Raw genomic sequence first — 22,518 nt, 5'->3', positions numbered from 1 at the left:
GTGGTTTGTGGTGTACATGGTGTACCAAGCAAAATAATATTTCCAGAGGCAAAGTTGTTCCCACTATGGACCACAATGGCCTCATCCCAATGACATAGTTCAATAACCACAATAAAACAATCATAGTACAAAATTTGACCTCAAGTTGAAGAGTATGAGCTTTTGTACCCAAATTTTCAAAGGTCATTCAATCGGGCATTCAATGCATGTACAAATGTATTGGAGTTAAAGAACTGTGTCCTGATAGATGAGCATGTTGTGGATCCTAGTGGATCCACTGACCCACTTCCAAAATGACTTTGCTGAGATAAATGCTTGTGAAGCATGCAAGAATGTGCATTTTCCCCACTTATCATGCTTATGTGGCCGTATATATTAACTCAGGTGAATTTTGTTCTAAAATAGTTATTTAGGTTGATTTTGTCCTGCCATTTTGCTAGACAGCTTTTTGAGTGGTTCAATTTAGTGCGGGACGAAAGGGAAACTTTTCTTTTGATAAGGATCATCCTCTCTTATATCTGCTCTTATGCAGTCTTCAAGATCTTTACAAAATCTGCCCATTTTAAGCTTGTCTGCTTTGCTATATAGCCTTTCATTTCACATTTTGATTCCAATACTGCAGTGATTTTTTTTTCTGAGAAGATCCATGGCAGATGTGACCAAAATTTAGTCGGTATCATCAGGGTAGATAGTGTGATGAGTGAGATGGGGATTTGGTTATGAAATTTAAGCTATGACAAAATGACTTGTACATGTGTATACGCATAGGGCCTATTATACCACTGCATACTAAATGATTGGATGTGTTTACAATCGGGCCCTATAGATAGCAAAAATTATTTACTTATAATATGTCTGATTTCAAAATTGTAAAATTTCCATTGGAGGTGAATTACAAAAGTTTTCAGTTAGCAGTTTTCTGGATATAGCCATCAGCTGTATGATATAGTGCAGATTTTGGATTGCCTATAGTAGGGCTAGCTTTTTGCTGGGGGGGGGGGGTCCTAATTTTCAGAGCACAAAATACATCTTTTTCAAATTACAGTCACATTAGTACTACGAAAATGTTTTTTAAAAAAAGTACGGTATTTTAAGATCTAGTCTTTGAAAATTCTAAATGTTAAGCTTAATTTAATATATTTTGTTGTAAATATTGCACTGAGATTTTTCTTATTGAAGAGGATTGTTTGAAGGCCTATAGATCTTCCCCCAATTGCAAATGTAAAAGAATACCCCAAATCGGGCTTTGTATGCTGATTGCAAAATCTGGGATTTCCACATTGTAGGTAAAGCAGGCACACACATTGCGTAGACTTACGGCATGCATTGCCAAGACACACAGTCCTGTATCGCATAACTAACTCTCCGGTTATCAAAAGTTGCAACACACACGACTTGTTTCCCTCTCAATTCAGGAGTCATTTCATATTATTCAATGTATCAAAACGAGAGATAGGAAAACAGCTGTGTATTGACTGGCAATTCAGAGCGCAGCCTGTCAATCCCTGTTACCTAAATGAGTTAATAACACTAAGGTTGAGTCAGAAATAGACAAACAAAAATCCCTGTAAATGCTTGTAGGACTATCATATCTATATGGTCTTTGTTTGAAGAAAAAAGTTCGGTTAGAATAGGGTCACTTGTTTCTTTGATGGGATATAACAGGTGCGATAATTGCATTGGATTAGATAATGTATTATGATTAATTAAATACAAGGCTGGAAATAATAGCAGCTCAACTAATTAATATTTTAGTCATTAATTGTCAATGCTGTCATTAATTTTTAAGTACAGGCGAAGATAGAAGCAATAGTCTGTATCTTTGCATTGCCATGTAAATGCATGGTAAAAATGGGATATTCCAGTTGGAATCTGTACTCCCTTTGGAAGATATGACCTTAATCTTACATACAGGGAGTGTGAATTTAAAATGGGGTTACCTGAATGGGTGACTCCATTTGAAAACTACACTCACTGTGCAAGAGATAAATGTCATCTTTTCCATAGGGGTTATGTCATTAAAATCATTGATTAAAAACTATATATTTTTATTAGTTATCTCAAATTGCTGGAATTGTGTAAAGAGTATAGGGCTAAAGCCCGATTCTGACCCCACTTTGCAGCGCGATGCGATGCTTTTCAAATTTCACAGCATCTCGCGATGAAATTAAAATGTACATTTTAATTTCATCGCGCGATGTTGCGATGTTTTAAAAGCATGTGGAGTCTGCATCTCCTTTTAAGGTCATTCTACCGACCTTGATTTTCCAGCAGCCAATCAGAAGCATACACGGCTGCGATATCGCAGCGCGATGCGATTTCCACCGCGCGATGAGAATTTTCACCGCTGAGCTCGTAAAAACCTGGCTCAGATTACAGTTTTTATAGCATCGCATCACGCTGCGATGTGGAGTCAGGATTGGGCTTAATAGCAGCACAGGCTATGTGCTGGACGTACTCTGATACCTGTGATGATCCAAGATGTTCCACCAATAATTTGCTCGCTATTCAAGAGGCATCACAGTTTGTGAACGGGACTAGTTCTAGGCTAATAGCAACCAATGGGGTAAACATGGGTACTCATTTATTTTAATCATATTATTAATGTTCCATGGTCATTTATAGGTATATATAAATAGATCAATATGAGATCATGTGTTTTCCCTTATATGTAATGTTATACATTTGTGTATTTTGTGGCTACAGTGTACGACAAAAATATATGTCTACAGGAAGAAGCCATGCTCATTATATTTTGGGTTTTTCTTTCGGATATTCAAATGAAAAAATGTGATTTGTTGTTCAACTAACTTATGCATTGTCTTTTTTTATCTTCCATATGCTGTTCCACCAATCGTTATCATGCTTCTATACAATTGATTGTGATAATGAAACAGGCACTACTGGTAAGTAAACTTCACTAACAAACATAAAAACTAACATTTGAACATGAAAGCAATAATGCTTTATTAAGTACCGGTACTGTAAATGACTTTACCAGGGAAATTAATTTGCTAATCACGAAGAATCATGCAGCATTTTTGGAGGTAATTTGAAATTGAATGTTATGTAGAAACTAAAAAGGCAACACTTATTTCACAAGTATATTACTGTGGGCTCTTCTTGGATTTGCTAAATCAAATACCTCACAAAATGAAATAGTTTTGCAGTATCTTACAGGTACAGGTAAACTTTAAAACGTACATTACACAGTGTCCACAGTTTTGACTAGATTTTGAACCGTTAAATACAATGTAATTACAAAGTAAATAGGCCCTACAGGCTACCACCATTTGCAGTGGCTTACCACCGGGACTTACCAACAGTTACAAAACTTATTTTGTTTTTCTTAAAATATGAAACTAAAGCTTTAATTAAAGGAAAAACAAGAACATTGTTTTGAACAGGCATGTATACTGCAATTATGAGGTTAATAGAAATACATAAATGGGAAGGGGATGCCCCTTGATTACAATTCACTCAAGTTCAGTTCTACTTCAAAGTTAAACAATCCCCCAGTGACAACATGTCAAGTATGAACAGTTTGTTTGTCATTGTTGAAGAGGTTTTGTTTTAGCGAGTCAACAAGGAAATGCCATAAATGTGTCTCTGTCCATTTTCAGTGGTATGTGTTTATGCATAAAAATCAGGCAGATCCTAAATCCTAAATTGAAGGAGCAGTGGCATAGCTAGGGGTGGCAAAAGGGGGACAGCTGTCCCCCTCCCCCTCGTGAGAAGTCTTGAAACCCTCTTGCCCTCCTGTGGGATGCTGGTCACCATAATAAAAGAGTTGTATGCCTTTTTTGTACTTTTTTAGCTCATTTTTTAAGCTTTCGTCACATTTTCCCCCTCTGTCAAGACCCGGGTTTAAGAACCTTCATTATTATCTAAACCTAGCCCTGCGCTTGGTACTGTAGTTTAGAATCTGGCCGCAAGACTTGTACCCAATTTCTTGTTGCCACTGAGCTAATGGGCCTGTGACTGAATGATATGAGTGATGTGGACTGAATGTTCCTCATGCACCTTTACATCACATACATACCTACACTTGGCCCTAGATTATAATTATGTCCAAACCAATACTCATCAAGTTTGTACTCTTACTCTTCTCAGGATCTGTGCTCTTCTTTACTGTCTCAAATCTCTGCTCTTCTGCTACCACATGACAGGTCCAGGTCCTATGTGCCAGTGACAATCTATTATCTACTTGCTCTTGTTGTCACCTATAATAGTAGAGTGCACACTTTCTATCCCTGGCCCAAGATGTATTGTCTATCTAAACCAATACTTCGCATATTTGTACTCGCATCAATTCAGGACCATTCCGCTATCTACAGCAATATAGGGTTAGTGTTGAAAGTGTGTCAGTGACAACGTCACCTTTCAGCACCTTCGTTCCTAACCCTATAATCATAGACTACTCATAAACTTCACTCCAGCCATCATGTCTCCAGATGAGAGACTCAGGACAATTTTTCATTTTTATAGCTAAACACTAAACACACTTAAGGATTTCCTTTCTTTCTCACTCTGACCCATATCATACCTGAAAACATTATAATATCAAAATTTCCCTTGAAAAACGTAGGAAATTGAGTCATAAATGCAGGTTACCTTGGTGACATCTCTAGTGACATAGTTGTGAGTGCTAATGAGCACTGGGACTCTTGGTCCAGACTTGTTGAGGACAAATTTAAAAGGAAGTTTTCTTATCTTTGAGACGATATATATCAGGAAGTGATGGTTCCTTTAGTTTGACTTGGTTTAATAATTTATTGATGTACTGATCGTAATGTGATACTGTTAAACAAAATTAAAGACAAATTAATTTTGATATTTTGATACACAGAACTAATGAACTAATTTTGCTGTTCATAAAGGAATTGAAATACAATACATGCAAATAAATTGTGATTTTTTGTTTTTTGCTTTACCTCAGTCTTGAAATTAAAAGGGGACATATCTCAGAGTTAAAACTAACATATTTTTGTGGAAAAGAAATGGAAATGTTACAACATGGCCTTATGTACACTTTACTCTCAGTGTGAATTTGTGCAGTGAACTTCTGTATGTAAGTTTCATAGCCCAAAACATAGCTAGAAATGTTTATAAACTGTTACAAATAACAGGGCCGTAGCAAGGTCGAAAAAATGTGGGGCGGCCATCACAAATATGGGGCGGCCAAATTACAAATCTATGCCCATATTGAAATAAAGATACAAAGAAAATCATAACAAATATCTCAAAAAGTGGGACGGCCATGGCATCCCTGGCCACCCCGCTTGCTACGGCCCTGACAAATAATTATGTAACTCAGTCTCACCTTATTTGGAGCATCAAGCTATAATTTTATTTATACGTTAAATATCGTAGGAAGGATAGAATCAATATTAATGGAAACAGTGTGGCAAAATTGTTTCACTCCACATTTTAGTACAAAGGAAGAAATGAATCAACAATTTGGGTACTTTTTGGTTTCCTCACTTCCCCTCAGAAAGTCCCTTTATAATGCAGTCACAAATACTGCAGTTTCTAAAAGAAAAGCCTGAAACAACTCTGACCGCAATCCAGCCGATTGTTGTTAGAAACCTAAATAATAGGGAAGGGAAACTTTTCAGTACGAAATCACAGATTATAGAAGTAATCTGTGATGAAATTGAAGAAATTTCATTTCGATATCATCCCCCAAGAAATTTGTTTGAAAACTGTTGCGTGATGTAACGCTTCATAAAACTACAATAAATCAGGAGGCAAAGACGACGTGGTTTAGTTGCTATTCTGCCATGATGGAGACTCAAAGGACCCAAAGAGGGCGTGATTTATTATAACGTACCCAGGGTATCGGATCCCGTTACATCTCTTTTCCTTTAGAAAAAAAAGAGAAAAAAAATGATTCTTGTTTCACTAAGCCTGTTCAAGTGTCCATATTGTCAATTTGACTGTCCATGTGGTTGTGATGAAATTAAACGGTTCATTATATTAATACCTGCGATTTTTGTTTAAAGTCATTAAAGTAACACAAGTACGGTATCTCCAGAACAAGGATTACGATTTTTGGATATTTTCCTTCAATGAAAACAATGACTTTGACAAATAAACAATATGCCAAAAGCTCTGTTCTGATGGTACCAGTTCATACTTGAAAAATTATTGTCTCTTTTTTAAACAGATGATTGGCGACAAAGTTTGGTATGCTGCGTAATTCCCAGAAAGTTTGTTCATCGTTGCTGAAGTCTCATTGTTCAAATTGTCCATTAAAAGCGTTGATGAAGTTCAATCATAGAATGATTTGTTATTAGATTATGTCACACATGTTTTTAAACTTAAAGTTGCTCTATCTGTCATTTTTTTAGCAACAAATCTTCAATTTTGATTTTTGAAATGTTCACAATATCATGAATATAAATGTAATCTGTCCATGTAATGATGTATTTTCTATGCTTGAAGAAGGCAGCAATGACCAGCAAGTCAAGTCCCATTTTACAAGCAGATCCTTTCACCGCTAAACAACATCCACTGTGTTGCTGGGCTTCTGTTGATATTTCTTCGAGTCCAGGTGCATCTCATCTCTTGGAGCATCTTGATGGCCAACTAAGTCCATTTGCATCCTCACGGTTTTAAGGGTCTTGGATTGCAAATTTTAACCACAATAGTATAGCTTCCTCACGGTTTTAAGGGTCTTGGATAACTATATACATACAGGTTACAGTTCAACTCAAGGCGGTTGAAGATTGACTCATCATCAACAAAAGTTCAAGTCTGTACAGCTCACTGTCACTTGCTTTATTTAATTTATTATGCTTGCAATCTTGCTTACATTAGCTCAGCAAACAGTTTATGATACACGACGACTTACAAACGTCAGTTCTTCCAAGCTGGTGTCCACACTCAAGGACGATTATACAGTGACATTCTTAAATTTGGACCAGATTCACATTCATGCATTCGCCGATACGCACTTCCATCAATTCTCTAAAACACAGCCGTAGGCAATTAGGTACGACAGCTCGTCACCTCAACTTTCGGCCAATCGGCTTCTCACGGAAACTGACGAAGATCGTTCAGAAAGCTTATATTTTACGCCCCGATGACCAGATGAAATCTTGTATTTTCATAGTCTTAACGACGTCCATGGCGACTGGACTCGTTTCAGTACGGGCGGGAGTCCTCCACAATGTCAGAAAACCACTCTGACACCATGTTGCGTGATGTAACGCTTCATAAAACTACAATAAATCAGGAGGCAAAGACGACGTGGTTTAGTTGCTATTCTGCCATGATGGAGACTCAAAGGACCCAAAGAGGGCGTGATTTATTATAACGTACCCAGGGGTATCGGATCCCGTTACAAAAACTTTCTGCAATTTCAGTGCACAAAGTGTTAAGGCAATGATCACAAATTATGACAGGTCCAATTAGTCTGTAGTTGAATATATTGCAATCATTATGTTCTTTGACATAAATAGGTCTCGCATACCCAGCTATGAGTACTACTTCCATGCACCTATGAGCAATTCAATTTTTCACTCTTTTGCTTTTTTGAAACAGAAATTAATGTTGATTTTGGGAATTTTTGATGAAAGATGTCTCATTTAAGTGGTTAGTCATAGCTGTTAGATTAGGCTCTTAACCGGGTGCTAGGTTTAAACTACTGATTGAACTACATTCGAATAATGGCTATCCAAGTACCGTATCCATGTAGATATGCAATTTACACTCCATAAATCGGTGGCGTAGCATATAGTGTGGGTCATTATATGAGGGGGCACAAACCATGATGGGGGGGGCAACGGGTCTGATGAGGGGGCACAAGCCATTTTTCGACAATTTTCATATGGGATTTTTGCCCCCCACTCCTAAGACCTAACACTACATAACATAGGAACAGTGGTGGGGGAGGGGAAAATGAATGGGAGATGAAAATATTAACATTTTAAATTTTGTACTTAAAAAGTAGGATTTTCAATGATTGTTTTATTTTGACTAGTTGAAACGGGAAAGCTTAAGATGGAGATGGCGGGGGGGGGGTGTAAATTGATGAAAAATTCTTGCAAAATATTTTTAAATTGTAAGCTGAAGAATGATCATGTTAAGTTTTTGAGTGAGGGGGTGAGGACACACATGAGGTACGCACTCATACAACTTTGTTCCACTTCCACTCTCATAGCAAAGTGTTCATGTTATAAATTATAGCCGAAATGGGTATAGAACATGAGGAAATTCTGTTTCCTCTAAGTTACAATGTCGTCAATCTGCACACTATTTTGATTTTCCTGAGAAAAATTGTGAATAATATTGAGACATTTTGTACTGATAGATTCTAATATAGATTTGGGTCAAACCCAAAGGTTAAAACTTATGATGGTCTCTGGGGTAGCAATAACATTTCCCAAACTGTCACCTACATACACAAAAGTGAACATGTAGGCCTAAAATATAACAGCACATGTATCCAAACAGTAATCTGAACATACTGTACTATGATCTTTTCAAAATGAGTATGGCCAATTTTCTTCAAACCCTATTTTTTTGGCCTATTTGTAATGTTTACGCATGTCCCAATTTTATTGGATTCAGTCAAATTCATTGTGTTTAATTGTGGGACAGCAGAGCAAGTTTGAATTAAAGGGCATTTCGTGATCCACAGCCTCATCCCCCACTTTTCTCAAAAAAGTTGAGATTTTTATATCACTGGAAACCTCTGGCTACATAATGTTTATGTACAAAATATTTCTTGCAGATTAATTCGCTTTGCAAAGATATCGTGAAATTTGAATTTCGTTCTGGTGCACCAGAACAAAATTACAACGCATTGTCTATGGAGCAGTGTAATACACATAATCATGCATAACTCGCAAACGCAAAATCGGAATCAACTGAAATTTTGGGAATAGGCTTTTTTCGTGGATATGTACTGAAAAATGTCATAAAAAGAGGATGCTAGGATCACGAAATACTCCTTTAAATCCTCCATAGAACACCACAGTTAATAATTTTTTCGGAATTTGCCAATTTTAAACCATCCGAACATTTGTTTTTAAATTTATGATTTTTAGCTCCTGTACATAAACATACACACAAAATAAACATTTTGTGTGTTTTAAATTTTGCCCAAAAATTAATGTAGCTCAAAAATGTCCATTCTACCAATATGCAGTCAAAAAGGTATTAGCTACCACTAGAATCCACAACATGTTCATCTATCAGGGCACAGTTCTTTAACCCCAATACATTTATACATTCATTGAATGACCTTTGAAAATGTGGGTACACAAACTCATACTCTGCCACTTGAGGTCAAATTTTGCACTATGATTGTTTAATTGAGGTTACTGAACTACACCATTGGGATGAGGCCATTGTGGTCCATAGTGTACATACAAGGTCCATATAGGAAAAGAACCTTTCAACATTGAACATCTTCAGTAGACAGACTGACTGGTTGTGAAATGGTGACCCTAAAAGAGCTGATGCAAATTGTTGTACATTTGATTTGATCCTAATTAACTCCTCAGGATTATCCCATAGGGAAATTGGCTGGCTTTAATAGGGCCATGGGATTTTAAAACTATTTATAAATAGTAAAAAAATAAAGGTCAATTTCAAGTTAATTTCCATTGTAATTTTAGTCTGGTTCACTTGTGACTAGGTGATGTCAAGAATTGAGGACATCATATAATTTGTATTGTATTATTATGTCTTTTATAGAATCATCACTTTTGACAAGTTTCCTATATGGCAGCGAAAAACAAACAAACCCTGTTTTAGGGGTCAATGGACTTTTCAAGTGTACAGGGTCATTCGATCAGGACTTTAAAAAAAAATTTCGGGAGGCTAAAAATACAAATTTTTTCAATAATTTTCAGTCAAAATCAATTAATTTGGCCCATAACGACTGATATTACATGATTTTAGCAAAAAGTACAAAACATTTCTTCCATAACGCAAAATCTGGGTGGGTGCGTCAGGCACTTTAAACATTTTTTTGTGTGTGTGTGGCATAAACCACAGTTACCAAGGAAGCACAGTGCCAAGGAAGGGTTTTGTGGCATGGTATATGTTGTCTTTGCAAAAACTTGGATGTTGTATTGTTTTCATCATGGATATGAGGTTTGATCATGTTTGCTCATCAATATATTTGAAACCCAATAAATTGCACAATATGACAATAATATAAATTATAAATAGGTTGACATAAATTGATCAAATCTGTAGTAATATAGGAAGCACCCACTCCAAACATGTGGGTGTCAAATAGTCAATTTATCATTTCGGTACCACTCCTTACTAAATTATGGATCAGTTTGGTATGATCGAAAGTTCCAAATATGAACTAACCGTAGATCCGCAAGTTCAACCCATCGGGAACCCATCATCATAAAGTTAAAAAACAAAACACTCTTACATGCAGAAAAAGGTGCTACTCAATCTTAAAAAGGTTCTTGGGCTGTATATGTAGAATCTTAAATAAAAAGAACCAAAAAGGGTTCTGTGTAAAGGCTAGAAAGAACCATTTTGGGCATCTTTCAATTTTCAATACCAATTTCCAGAATAGTCGACTGCAGATTTTTTTCAATGGGAAATGAACTTTGCTGCTTGGATGATGTCTCGATGAGGTTAGCATTTATTCCGTATTGAAAAGTGTGTTCCGACGGATCTGCACTCGACCGGCCTCTTTCTATTGAGGGCTCTACATATATATACAGGACAACCGATAGCCATTTTTTTCTCAGAGTGAAGATTCCAAAGATAGAGACACCATAAAATGTCTTTTGAAATACACATTGAATTTTCCATATGAAATGTAAGTTGTGAATATGACACTCATAATGACATCAATATTCATTTTCCCCCTACTTGCATGTTCCCCCCTTGGCATTGACCTTTTTAATCCCTCCTACCTATGTTTCACAAGATTTTAATGTAATGTTCAATTTTTTACAACATTTTGAAATGTTTTTACAAGAGTAATTAGTATAGTTTACAGGAAACATTTTTGGTTAATTTTTAGTGTAGAAGTGGAAAATTTGCACAGCTTTACCCTTAGAGCTAATTTGGTAACTGATTCATAGATTTCGTGAAATATTAATTAGACAAAAATATTTAATAAAAGTTAACTTCAGGCTGCCCAATACCATAAATACATCCCTCCTTCATCCAGCTGCATGGAATACCAGTATTAAACCTTTTTTTCATATGGTGTTTTTGTTCAAAACTATCTTGTGTAAACATTCATGTGCAAGAGATGTCAGCAGGCCCATACACAGGCACTCCTCCCTCCCATTATTTGCAATTTTTTCCAATAAAATGGCTCAAAAGTGGGAGAAAATGGACAACATGTGATTTCATGTCCATTTTTTGATGATAAGGCATTGAAAAGGTCCAAGAAAGGACAATTTTTACGGGTTTATATGTCCACCCTTTACTAAAAATCTGTAAGCGCACTTTTCATTAGACAAAGGCCCACTTATTGGAAGTCACACACCACCTATCTTGCATCAGTACGGGCCTGGATATCTAAATCATGTTTCACAATTGGTGGTGGTGGGGGGGTTGGAGGTGGGGGTGGGGGCTTGTAGAATAGATGAAAAACATTTCACACATAATGGTGAAATGGTAAAACAAGGCAAGAATTGAAGCAAATAATTTAAATGTGAAGAGGTATCAACTGCTGTAGTGTTTAAGTCTCTGAATGCAGAACATCAAGGAACTGGATTGTTTACCAGTTCAAGTTCACTTCTTTGAATTGAAAATTTCCTTTTTGTAAAAATAAATTGTGGTTAACAGACAGGCCTCATGACAGACAGGCTGTTAACATTCCCATGACTTTGACATTTGACATGCACTTGATTCTAAATATGACCATTTCATATTCGCCAGGAAATGTGGCACAAATTAACACCCATAATGGCCTAGATTTAACACCTTTTAAAAATCAAAATCATGGACGTTCAATATTAAATTAGGTCTGCAATGTTAAGAAAGTCAAGTTAAGTTTTAGGCAACACTAAAAATGCTAGTAACGTTATAGTAACAGCAAGTTTTCAAAAATGTTTCTGAATGCTATTAAGACATTTTATACCCTTTATATAACCGGACATTTAGACGTTTTCTGTAAAACTTCAGTGTTTGTTGCGTTTTTGTTATATTTAAAGGTTTTGTATTCAGACTGGATCCAAACAAAACCTGTAGATATTTATATGAATTTGCAGTTACAACTATTGCGCTATTTGGATTGGATTTTTTGCACATTTACAAACATCTTTACACCATTGACGTAGATGCATATTAATTTGCAGGATTTTGAATTGGTAGCCAGAATCTTTAGGAAGCTTTTTATCATGCTTGCTGCTAAACCGTATTTCATAGATTTAACATTAAGTCGTGTACAAACATGCCTTACTAATTTGGTCAGAAAATTTCCAACAATAGTTCAAAATCCACCGAACATCTAATTGGATGTTTAAGCATTAAACATCCTATATTCACTGATAGCTTGGGAGTTGCAGCCACTTTTTTTCCACCATGCCCATGGACAACAATCACTTGAAATATCAAGTAGGTCTCTCTTGTCCAGGATTTGTGGCGAGGTTACCTCATTTGCATAATACCCACAGCCACGTGGCGCTAATAGCTAAAAATTACCTGCTAGGATTTGCGATAAAAGCTTGCTTCACATGGCTAACCCTATGCGCGCAGATGTTGTGCAGACGACAGGGATGATCGAGGCAGACGACAGGTTAAATTTTTTGCCACTTTTTAAAAAATATTACAAAATTGTATAAATTTGAAAATGTTTATTACCAATTTTAAAGTTGGTATGAAAAATGGTTTCAAATGAGTACAAACAAGCCAAGCTTTATTGCAGTAATTCTTACGGTAACATTTTATTTTTAGAAAAAAAACAAGCTGATGCTATTTTGTCTATTCTGTTTGGAAAGTTAACCTTCTGCGTAATTTGAGAACAATTTGTGATGAAATCAAGACAAAAGCTGAGCAAAACATAGTATATTCAGTAGAAAAACTGCTCTAAAGAGAACAAACAGGACTAGTATTTGAAAATAGTTACAGCGGTTCTTGAGATATATTGGAAGGAATTATTGAACCAGCTGACTTTTTTGTCGTGTCTGTCCGATGCATGATTAACCTTCTGTGTAAGTTAGCCAACGATTTGTGGCAAATACATGGGACAAAAGCTGCGCAGCTGTCGCACACACGTTGATGGTATTGATGCCCACTTTTACAAGACTAATTTGATAACATTTTAATTATGATATTTTACAGAGTCAGAGGTGAGATGTTTATCAAAAAGGTAACATCATTTGACACATGTTTAGGGTGTGTTTATTACCAAATATGGTCAATTTAGTAGTTTTGTGACACATGTGAAGAAAAATACTGCCATGACATAAGTTTGGAACCAATTATGATGTAAATAATATTATGTTTGTGTTTTTTTAAAATCAGGATAGACCAATAATCATGAAGGATTTATTGTTCTAATTACAAATACACAAATTTTAAACATGGTCCACAGATGAATTTAGTTTCAACTTTCTTTACATGAAAATAATGATAATTTTCGGATTACTTTTTTGACTTTAAAAAAAAAAAAAGTCCGATTTTAAAAACAAAAATAATACTATAAGTTTTATAATTTAGGTAGCCTATTTAGTACCTATGATTTAAAAAAAAAATCCCTATAGAGATGATTTAACACTAGAATATAACCAATTTTAATAGTATTCAACAGTACTAAAAAAATCAGAAGTGATTATTCATAATCAATGTTGGACTGAGCTCCGTCTTTTGTTAACATGCCTCGTGTCAAACTTGTATATGCCTGAGACGAAATATGCAATGCATGAAAAATTCAGCCCATTTCACCTTCATAGCTGAAAATCATGATTTCTTTGTTTGGTTGAGGTGATATATTATAAGACCAACCATATGACACGGAATTAAAAACTTGGAAGAAGTGAGGGGACACACAAAGAACGTCATCTCATCTCGCATCCATCGATGGAGTACAAGTTTGATTGGGTACGCAAGTGCCTTTTGCCCACTAAAGGCTATTCCAGTTGAAGTCCATACACCCCCTATGGAAGACATGACCTTAATCTCCCACACAGGGGATGTAGATTTCAAATGGAGTAACCCGCATTCAGGTAACCCCATTTGAAATTCACACTCCCTGTGTGGATGATTAAGGTCATGTCTTTATTAGGGGTGTATGGATTTCAACAGGAATAGCTGCTTAGTACCTGTGGGAGGTGTGTGCACTCTTAAAATTGGATTTTTTGGCGTAATATTTTATTGTCTCCATCATTTTTTATCACTTTTGTTAAATTTTATCATTTTTAGTACAGCAATATGTTACATATTTGGGTTGTCATTGATCATACAGTTTATAGTATGGGAGTTTTGCAAATCCGAGCAAGGCTGTTACGGTTTATGAAAAATGTGAAAAATAAACTAAATTAAAATTGTATATTTACAATGACAATGGCTAAGTGCAAATTGGTCCTTGTGTACCTTTTCTGTTCTTTGTCCTATATTGGAATCAATTTAGGCTAAACAAAAAAAAACTTATGCCTCAAAGCCCATGGCAGTTTCACAAACGAATGCGGAATGCTTCTTTTTTTTAGATTTTTAAAAACTTAATTTTGAATTAAGATGTCATTTTCGAGTGCTCAACTCAAATTAACATAGCATAGGCCTTTCAATTGTTTTGTACATAAACATGCGAGTATCGAATAAAGTAAATTTTCTTCCAAATATGCCTCAGAATTTTATGATTTGAAAGCAAAAAAAACTATTAAAAAAAAAAATGAATTTGCCGTTCCAGCTGAGATGGACGCCCTAAGAAAAATGAACGTGCGCGGGGGGCAATATATGGTTTAGTCTTGCAAAGAGCAGTCAGTTGAATGCACTGGGATGAACGCATTATTTTTAATGAAAATAAATGGTTAAAATAAACACAATCAAACTTGTAATTATAAACGTTAATTGCTGTTATGGTCCAAAGAATTTATAAAAGCTTGTACAAATAGGAAATGATATTTTCATTAAGTTATCGATCTTATTCGAAAGACAGGTGATGGTACAACTGGTCCATTCATATAACGTTTATAATTATTATTTGCCGGATGGTTTTAGAAAATTAAAAAGAAAGAAGTTAATGAGAGGAACGTTATGGTCTAGTGTTTTAGGGTTTTTCATTTCTTTCAAACATATATTTATCCCTAATCTTAATCAATTGCAAGATAACATTTCAAAATCTTCCAACCGTACGAACTTTTATAAAAACTCTTTAAAGATAGTATTTATATTCTTTTCCCGCTTTTGAATAAATTATAATTGATTGTGTCATAATTTGAGCTTTCACCTGGCATTTTGGCAGCTGGGGTAAAATTTGTCTGCATAGAATGTAAAGCTTTTAGAAAGTCCCTTTTCAATTTATATAAAAGACTTTACAACAAAAAAGCACCTATCCAAAACACGCTTGTTTTGATTAATTTGAAAATCACCAAACCATACCATGTGCATATACCTTTTTCTATAACAGCAGCAATAAATATCAAATTAATATATCGCAAACACCCAATGTTGAGTTACGCTTTTATAAGTCTTTTGTCCTTTTACCTGGACAAAAACACGGCAGCTGGACCTTAGCCATTCATTCTATTAAAAGTCGGGTTTGAAGTTAGCTTGGGGTTTTGGGGCGTTATCACGCTGCTTACGCCCATTGAACATCTCTTTACCGTTAGGGTTTTATAAAAGCTTGTTTTTTAGAGCCAGGCTGCTTTACAGTGAAGAATAAACTTGTGTCTAGAAGAGACAAAGGGTTCCGCTAGGTATCATGGCGACATGGCTGGGCTAGCCCGGGCCTAGGCATACACCTGGTGTTGTGTGTAATCAAGCGTAGAGAAGGCAGACATAATTAATTCAATGCCAAGTTATAGAGAAAGCTTTTAGAATAAGCGCACCAGTTCAGTTTGAATATGGTGGCCTTTGGGATTGCAGGAGGAGCTAGAATAAAGCAGGTATTATAACATTTTATTCTGTATTTGTATTTATAGTGTTTATTTTTGGTATCGGATATTTGAAATGTACTTTTGTTTTACTGTGTCTTGTACAGTCAATAGTATGTTTAAATAGACTAAAGTTTTGAAATTTTATCTGACACATGTATTTTTGTCTTTAATTTTTTTTTAAATCTATAATTTAAGAAATGGGAAATAGTCATGTTCAATCCGATTTTTTAAACATTAAAATGCTAATAAATAATGTGGCTTGATACTGTGGTAGGTGCATGAGTTTGTATAATTTATAACAATTTATAAGTAATTATATTGTTTTTTGTGTTTGTATTAAGTGATAACTAAAACATGTAAACTAATTTGTGCTTATTCTAGCAATGCATTTGAAATATATGTTTTATCACATTTTGTGCAAAAATTGATGATTTAGGAGGCAATTACAAGCTATAAAATAGAGAAGTGAAGCATTTTAAAAATAATTTACTTTAAAATATTGTAAAATATAGAAGTGCATAAGTGCACCATTTTTGATATTTAATTCAACATACTTGTTGCATATCAGTTACTAGTATATCAAATATGCAACAAGTAGCTTACTTTAAAATGTCACAAATCCTGCAGTTTTACACTCATATCTTTATGAACAATATTTCAATTCTTTATTTGGAAATAAACTGCCAGACCTCACTCTTCCTTTTGCTTGTAACTTTCTCCTAATATCAATTTGATATATTGAAATAGTTTATAAATAACCAAAAATACATAAAGTAAATACTACTTGCTTGATTAGCAGATAAGATAACAAGGTATCTTACTAAGGTGTACAAACCTGAAATATTTTTCCAAACCATAAATCTTCACATTTTCATTTTATGGATACTTGCACATAAATTTATAATATAAAATATAATATATTCACAATAAAGAATATATATAAGCGCCTTTGATTATTAGAATTTCACATATCTGATAGAAATATGATTATAAAATTAGTAAAAAATATTGTGGTTTGAAATTATGTACAAGGTGACATACTAAAGGTGACGTGCTTACTCTAGGATGCACAACATGTTCATCTATCAGGGCACTGTTCTTTAACCCCAATACATTCATACATTCATTGAATGTCAACCTTTGAAGATTTGGGTACAAAAACTCATACTCTGCAACTTAAGGTCAAAGTTTGCACTATGATTAATGTAATTGAGGTTATTGGACTATGCCATTAGGATGAGGCTATTGTGGTCCATAGTGTTAGTGTAAGGGAAATTATCAGGCAACAGCAGGTGTGGGTAAGGTTGCCGTACTGATAACGAGGGTACGGTATGAGACAAACCTTTGTTCACTCCAATACAATTGTTTCAATTAAAAATTGCATGAATCATTTTGTCTGAGTAATCATGGTAATAATTAGAACACCTTTACTCAAACATTAGGTACTTTACCACTTTGCAGTGCTTGATTTTGTATTGTTTTTTTGTTTTGTTTTTGATAACTGTATACTAAGTAGTCTCTTCATCAGCTATTGATTTTAGAACAATCAGAGTGGTATAGCTAGGGGTTGTGGTGCACGTGGTGCCCGGGCCTAGGATAAATGATGGTGTACCCCCCCATTCTTGAAACAATTGCGTGTGGAGCTTGGGAAAATATGCACAAATTTCCTAATTAATTTTGCTTATAATGAAGTTGAATTTCGGTCTTAAATTGATCTTTCAAATGACTATTTGTGCTGAAATGCACACAAAAATGTTGACTTGCACTTGGAGGGGCGCAGAATCAATGCTGAATTGGTCACTGAACTTGGCGCCACCTTAAGTTAAGGTGGCGCCCAGGGCACATGCCCACGCCCCCTCACTACACCACTAAGAATAATTAGTGTACCATACTAAGTTTTTGTTCTACATGTTACGTGTGGGCTATTGAATTGTTTTCAATTTTTGGTGACAAATAAAGCTGATACAGCTTCTGATATGATATTATAATTTCAATTTTAATAAATTAAAAATGCATCACACCCGGGTTCGTCGTTATCCATACAGTATTACAGGTGTGCCATATGTGCAGTAAAATGCATTTGCATTTAATTGAACCAAATATGTGAATTAGTATTCTTTGAAAAATCCAATATTTCAGCATTCTTTTAAGTATTTTTTTCAACTATAAAAGTTTTAAATACATTGGAAGAAAATAAACACATTGACAAAATTGGAAGATGCTTAGGAAAACAAGAGATAATTAGTGACTAGTATTCACTTCTAAATATTATCTCTCTTGAATTATGGTTTATTCCAATCATATTACCCCCTATAATAAAATGGTACATTCTAAACAGGTGTTACCATACTAATTCAGTTCTTAGCTTCAGATTTTTTAATGAAAATACTCACATTTCATATTTTTTGTATGAAAACTTGTGCACTACCAACACCCTCTTTGTTCCATTTGAATAAAGCTTGTTCGTTGCAAGCAAACAAACAATGTTTTTTGCCCAAAACAAGCTATTTATAACATTGCCACGATGTTTTGTGTGACCGGCCATGGAAAGTGAACAAAGTCAGCTCACACCAGTTATACCAGATTTAGTAAAAAAATTGATTTTATTTAGGTAATTTATCATGTTCATTGTAAAGATGTGGACATTTCTCAGTGTTGTAAATTTGAGGATATTTAGATTTTTTATTGCACAAAATTCTTGGAATAATCATAAGCTGCGCCCAAAACTACATGTGTACCAAAATTTTGAACAGATTGGAAAAAATTTCAATTGTTCTTTGAAATTAGAAGAATGATTTAGATGAATGATCATTCTAATGATGGAGGATTGCTTATGTTATTTTTCCAAGAGTACATTAATTACATGGTTCATGGTAAATATTTGATTATTTTGAGTAAGTAAAACTATAAAATTATGTGCATTAAAAGATGATAGGCTGTACTTGACAGGTCAGATTAGGTTAAAAAGGAAAATGTATTGTTTAAAATAATTGCACCCTCCTCCACACACAAACACATGGACATTGCTGTAATTTGAAAAGATAAAAAGTGAATGATTAATTTAAGTAAAATTAATTACATGCGATATTAATCATATCTCTTGGTTTGGCTCACCCTACCTACAGGCTTTGAGCCAAAAACATCTCATATCCTTAGGCAAAGTCCATAAACTTCTATACAACAACCAGTAACACTCATATTGTGGAGGATGAGTTTATGTACCCAAACAGTCAAAGGTCATTCTATGAGTGTATAAACATATAGGGTTCAAGAACTTTGTACTGATAGTTGAGAGTGATTGAAATCATACTGCTTGTCTCTCCGTTGATCACCTGAGTTTATTTGCATTATATCTGGCGTCACCTGGCAGCTTCCCTGTACCGACAAAAGCATCATGCGACCCACCGATACACTAGCGTCCAATATATCATCTACTATTTTATGATTAACTCACAGAATTTACTTTTATTATTCATTGAGATGACATTGGGTTGAATTTAATGAAACAATTAATTTTGAATATTTGACTATTGGTTAGCATCATGCAATATTGGACTTGACCATTTTGAAATAAAAACTGTTTTTACAAATGAATGGAAATTGTATAAACTATTTCTTTTAATTTTCAAACAATGAAATGAAATATGCACATTTACACTAATGTTAAATTGCCTCCCCTACCCTGGTTGCAATAACTTTGTAAACCTTTAACTTTTAAATAGAACATGTTTTATCTCCACCCCAGGTTTAGACAAAAACAGTAATAAACTTTCAGACTTCAACAAAAGTATTTTTTAATTATTACAAAAATCAAACACAAAGGACTTGTATACCTGCATATTTCTGAAACAATCAGCATTTTAGCACACTTGGGCTTAAGGCTGAAATATTAAATTTTTTATATTGGCACAAAATGACAATAAATGTTATTGTATTCCAGGTATTATCACTTTACAATATAGGCATACCTAATATCATGAAATATGAAATATATACATTGGGCCCTGTGTTACAGTACATACCTGAAAGCCAGCATATGGTATGAAATATGACTAGATTTAATGACTACTTTGGTATGGAACCAAATATTGCCATATCTGATGCTGAAGTATCGGATATTTGGCGATCTGTAATTTTCATTCATACCTTCCCAGCTTCCCACTTTGAAAAACAAAATAAAGTAAAACAAATTTATAAATAAAATGTCCTTGTTAGGCAAGTCTGTTTAGGGTATCAAAAGTTAACAAAAACATTAAAAACTAGAAATGTGTTTTTTAATTGTTGAAACATGCAAATAGATCATATGAAATTTACAACACTATATAGCTACCATATTACTGCATTAACCATCTTTGCATTAATATGATGAAGAATTCACTGTTCCCAACTTTCAACAAAATATTTAAAAATAAGCAAAATTAATATTTTATGACCACATTGCAATCAGAATTCAAAATGTGCTTTATAAGTACTAATATGCCCAGTATTGGTTTTGAATTATATGGTTTTTGCTATGATATGAAAGGAGTTGAGCATGTTCTGTATGGTTAAGCTTATTGAGGAGACAAAAGCATGTAAATTCTTACCATATGTCAATCTGATAACATCTCAACTCTGGTTAATCAGGGTAAGTACTCCCATATTTAGATGGGTCAGGGGGTACTACTTATAAATAAAGCTGGGTTATAATTATGTGGTATTCATATACATTTTGTAATAGTAAGGGGACGTAGAGCTGTAGACCTTGCAAAATACCTGCAAAAAGTAGTCATATGGATTTGAGACAGCCAAAATATTAAGGTGTTGCTAGTTTTGCATCAAATTATCTGTGAAGAACTTTATAAAGGAAACTATATCAAAATACTTAAACTTTAAATGGTCTGCTCCGTTTATTACCAAAATCTATAATGCTATGGCGCTGTGGCCAAGGAGGACCTTTGTGTGTGTGATTATGCCTGGTGATTATGCCTGGTGATTATGCCCGGTGATTATGCCATACATGTATCCCCACCGTTAATCAATACCCCCCGTCAATACCTTAACCAACCTAACTAAACCCTAACTCTAACCCTACCCTTAACAATTAACCTTACCCCTAACCCTAATGATCCCTCAACAACCCTACCCTTAACCTTTACATTAATCAGTAACCCTTTACACAAAGGCGCAAACACTATTCCTATGCCAATCCAATTGCTACATCTTAATGCAATTCAGCGATCTGTTAATTAGCAGTCATGCAAATCATTGTTGATCATTTCTATTACACACAACAGATTTGGTCTTGAATGTGGTTAACGTTATCCTACCAAAGCCATGAATCATCAATTATCAATATTATACCATGTTTAGACATCAGGTAATACAGCAGGTATATGGTTAAAATTGAACAAAGAGAGAAGGCAGTAGAGATAGAGAGGTAGAGGTAGTACAAATGTCTTTGTCCACCTTCTATCATTCACCTGCCCTCTCTGCTCACTCAAGCCATTTATATCTTCTCATATCTCATCGTAGTTGTTAGCATTTGTGCATATTATGTAAATTAAAAATGCGAGGCAGTTAGCGAGCTAGGTGGCCCTGGGGAGATAATTTACAAAGACAGGTTCAGGTCGCATAATGACTTGTATTTGTCACTGTTTTAATAAAGTGCGGAGTACTAGTATAAAAGATCGGCAGAGTAAAGTTGACAAATGCAGCACTGACTTTTTGGTAGGGTTGGGATTTTCGGGTAATTGTGTGCCCGGCACGTTTATTTTTTGGTGGTACCGGGTATCGAAATTAAAAAAATATATATATTTTTTTTAAGTTTCTTTTTTCGGTTTTGTAGTGTCCCTGGACCTAGACCTAAATGCTAGGATCATTCATGGTTGACCTAAAAAATAAAAAAATTTGCATGATGTTTTGTGTTTTTAATATGAAAATCGATATTTTGTACTCATGTCATACTCTATCAATGATATCAAAATGCATTCAAATTCAATTCAATTTTTTTTTAGGTCAACCGTCAATGATCCTAGTATTTAGGTCTAGGTCCAGGGACACTACAAAACTGAAAAAAAAATTGAATTCCCGGGACTCAATCCCTACCTTACTTTTTGGTAGCAGAACTTATGTTGTGCTGTATCCTCCTATCTTTGGATGTAGTGGGGACAAAACCTCTGCTGTGTGAAGTATGAGCTGAGCAGTTTCACTTTTTGCATGGCCTGCTTAATTCTGAAATGTAAAAAGAAGAACATCAGGTTGACTTTTATTTTGCAGGGATTGTTGCATACATATACTTTAATCAGCTCGTAATCGGCGGGAATATTTAGGCTTTTATCACTATGCCGAAAAGTAGACCCACGTTAAGAAGGATATTATTGATCTGCCTGGTCTATATTTTGTGTGTTAAAGAAAGTAGACAAAGTATTGGACTTCAAATAATAATTTGTTATACTTCTGGCGAGATGTCACAAGACAATTCTCCAAGTAAAATATATTG

General features: G+C 34.7%; 1 protein-coding gene across 1 annotated transcript in view; it reads left to right on the top strand.

Moving 5' to 3' along the window:
- Window positions 1-2,806: 2,806 nt before the first annotated feature.
- LOC140142638 (uncharacterized) overlaps window positions 2,807-22,518 on the top strand; it is a 45,345-nt gene continuing 25,633 nt past the window's right edge. The window contains 1 exon segment of the mRNA XM_072164643.1: window positions 2,807-2,906. Within this exon segment, the coding sequence (XP_072020744.1) occupies window positions 2,840-2,906 (67 nt within the window). The 5' untranslated portion in view covers window positions 2,807-2,839.

The sequence above is a fragment of the Amphiura filiformis genome, chromosome 20, assembly GCF_039555335.1.
Source record: "Amphiura filiformis chromosome 20, Afil_fr2py, whole genome shotgun sequence".
NCBI classification, from domain to species: Eukaryota; Metazoa; Echinodermata; class Ophiuroidea; order Amphilepidida; family Amphiuridae; genus Amphiura; species Amphiura filiformis.
The sequence above is the reverse complement of the archived record's forward strand: the minus strand, read 5'-3'. Positions and strand labels throughout refer to the sequence as shown.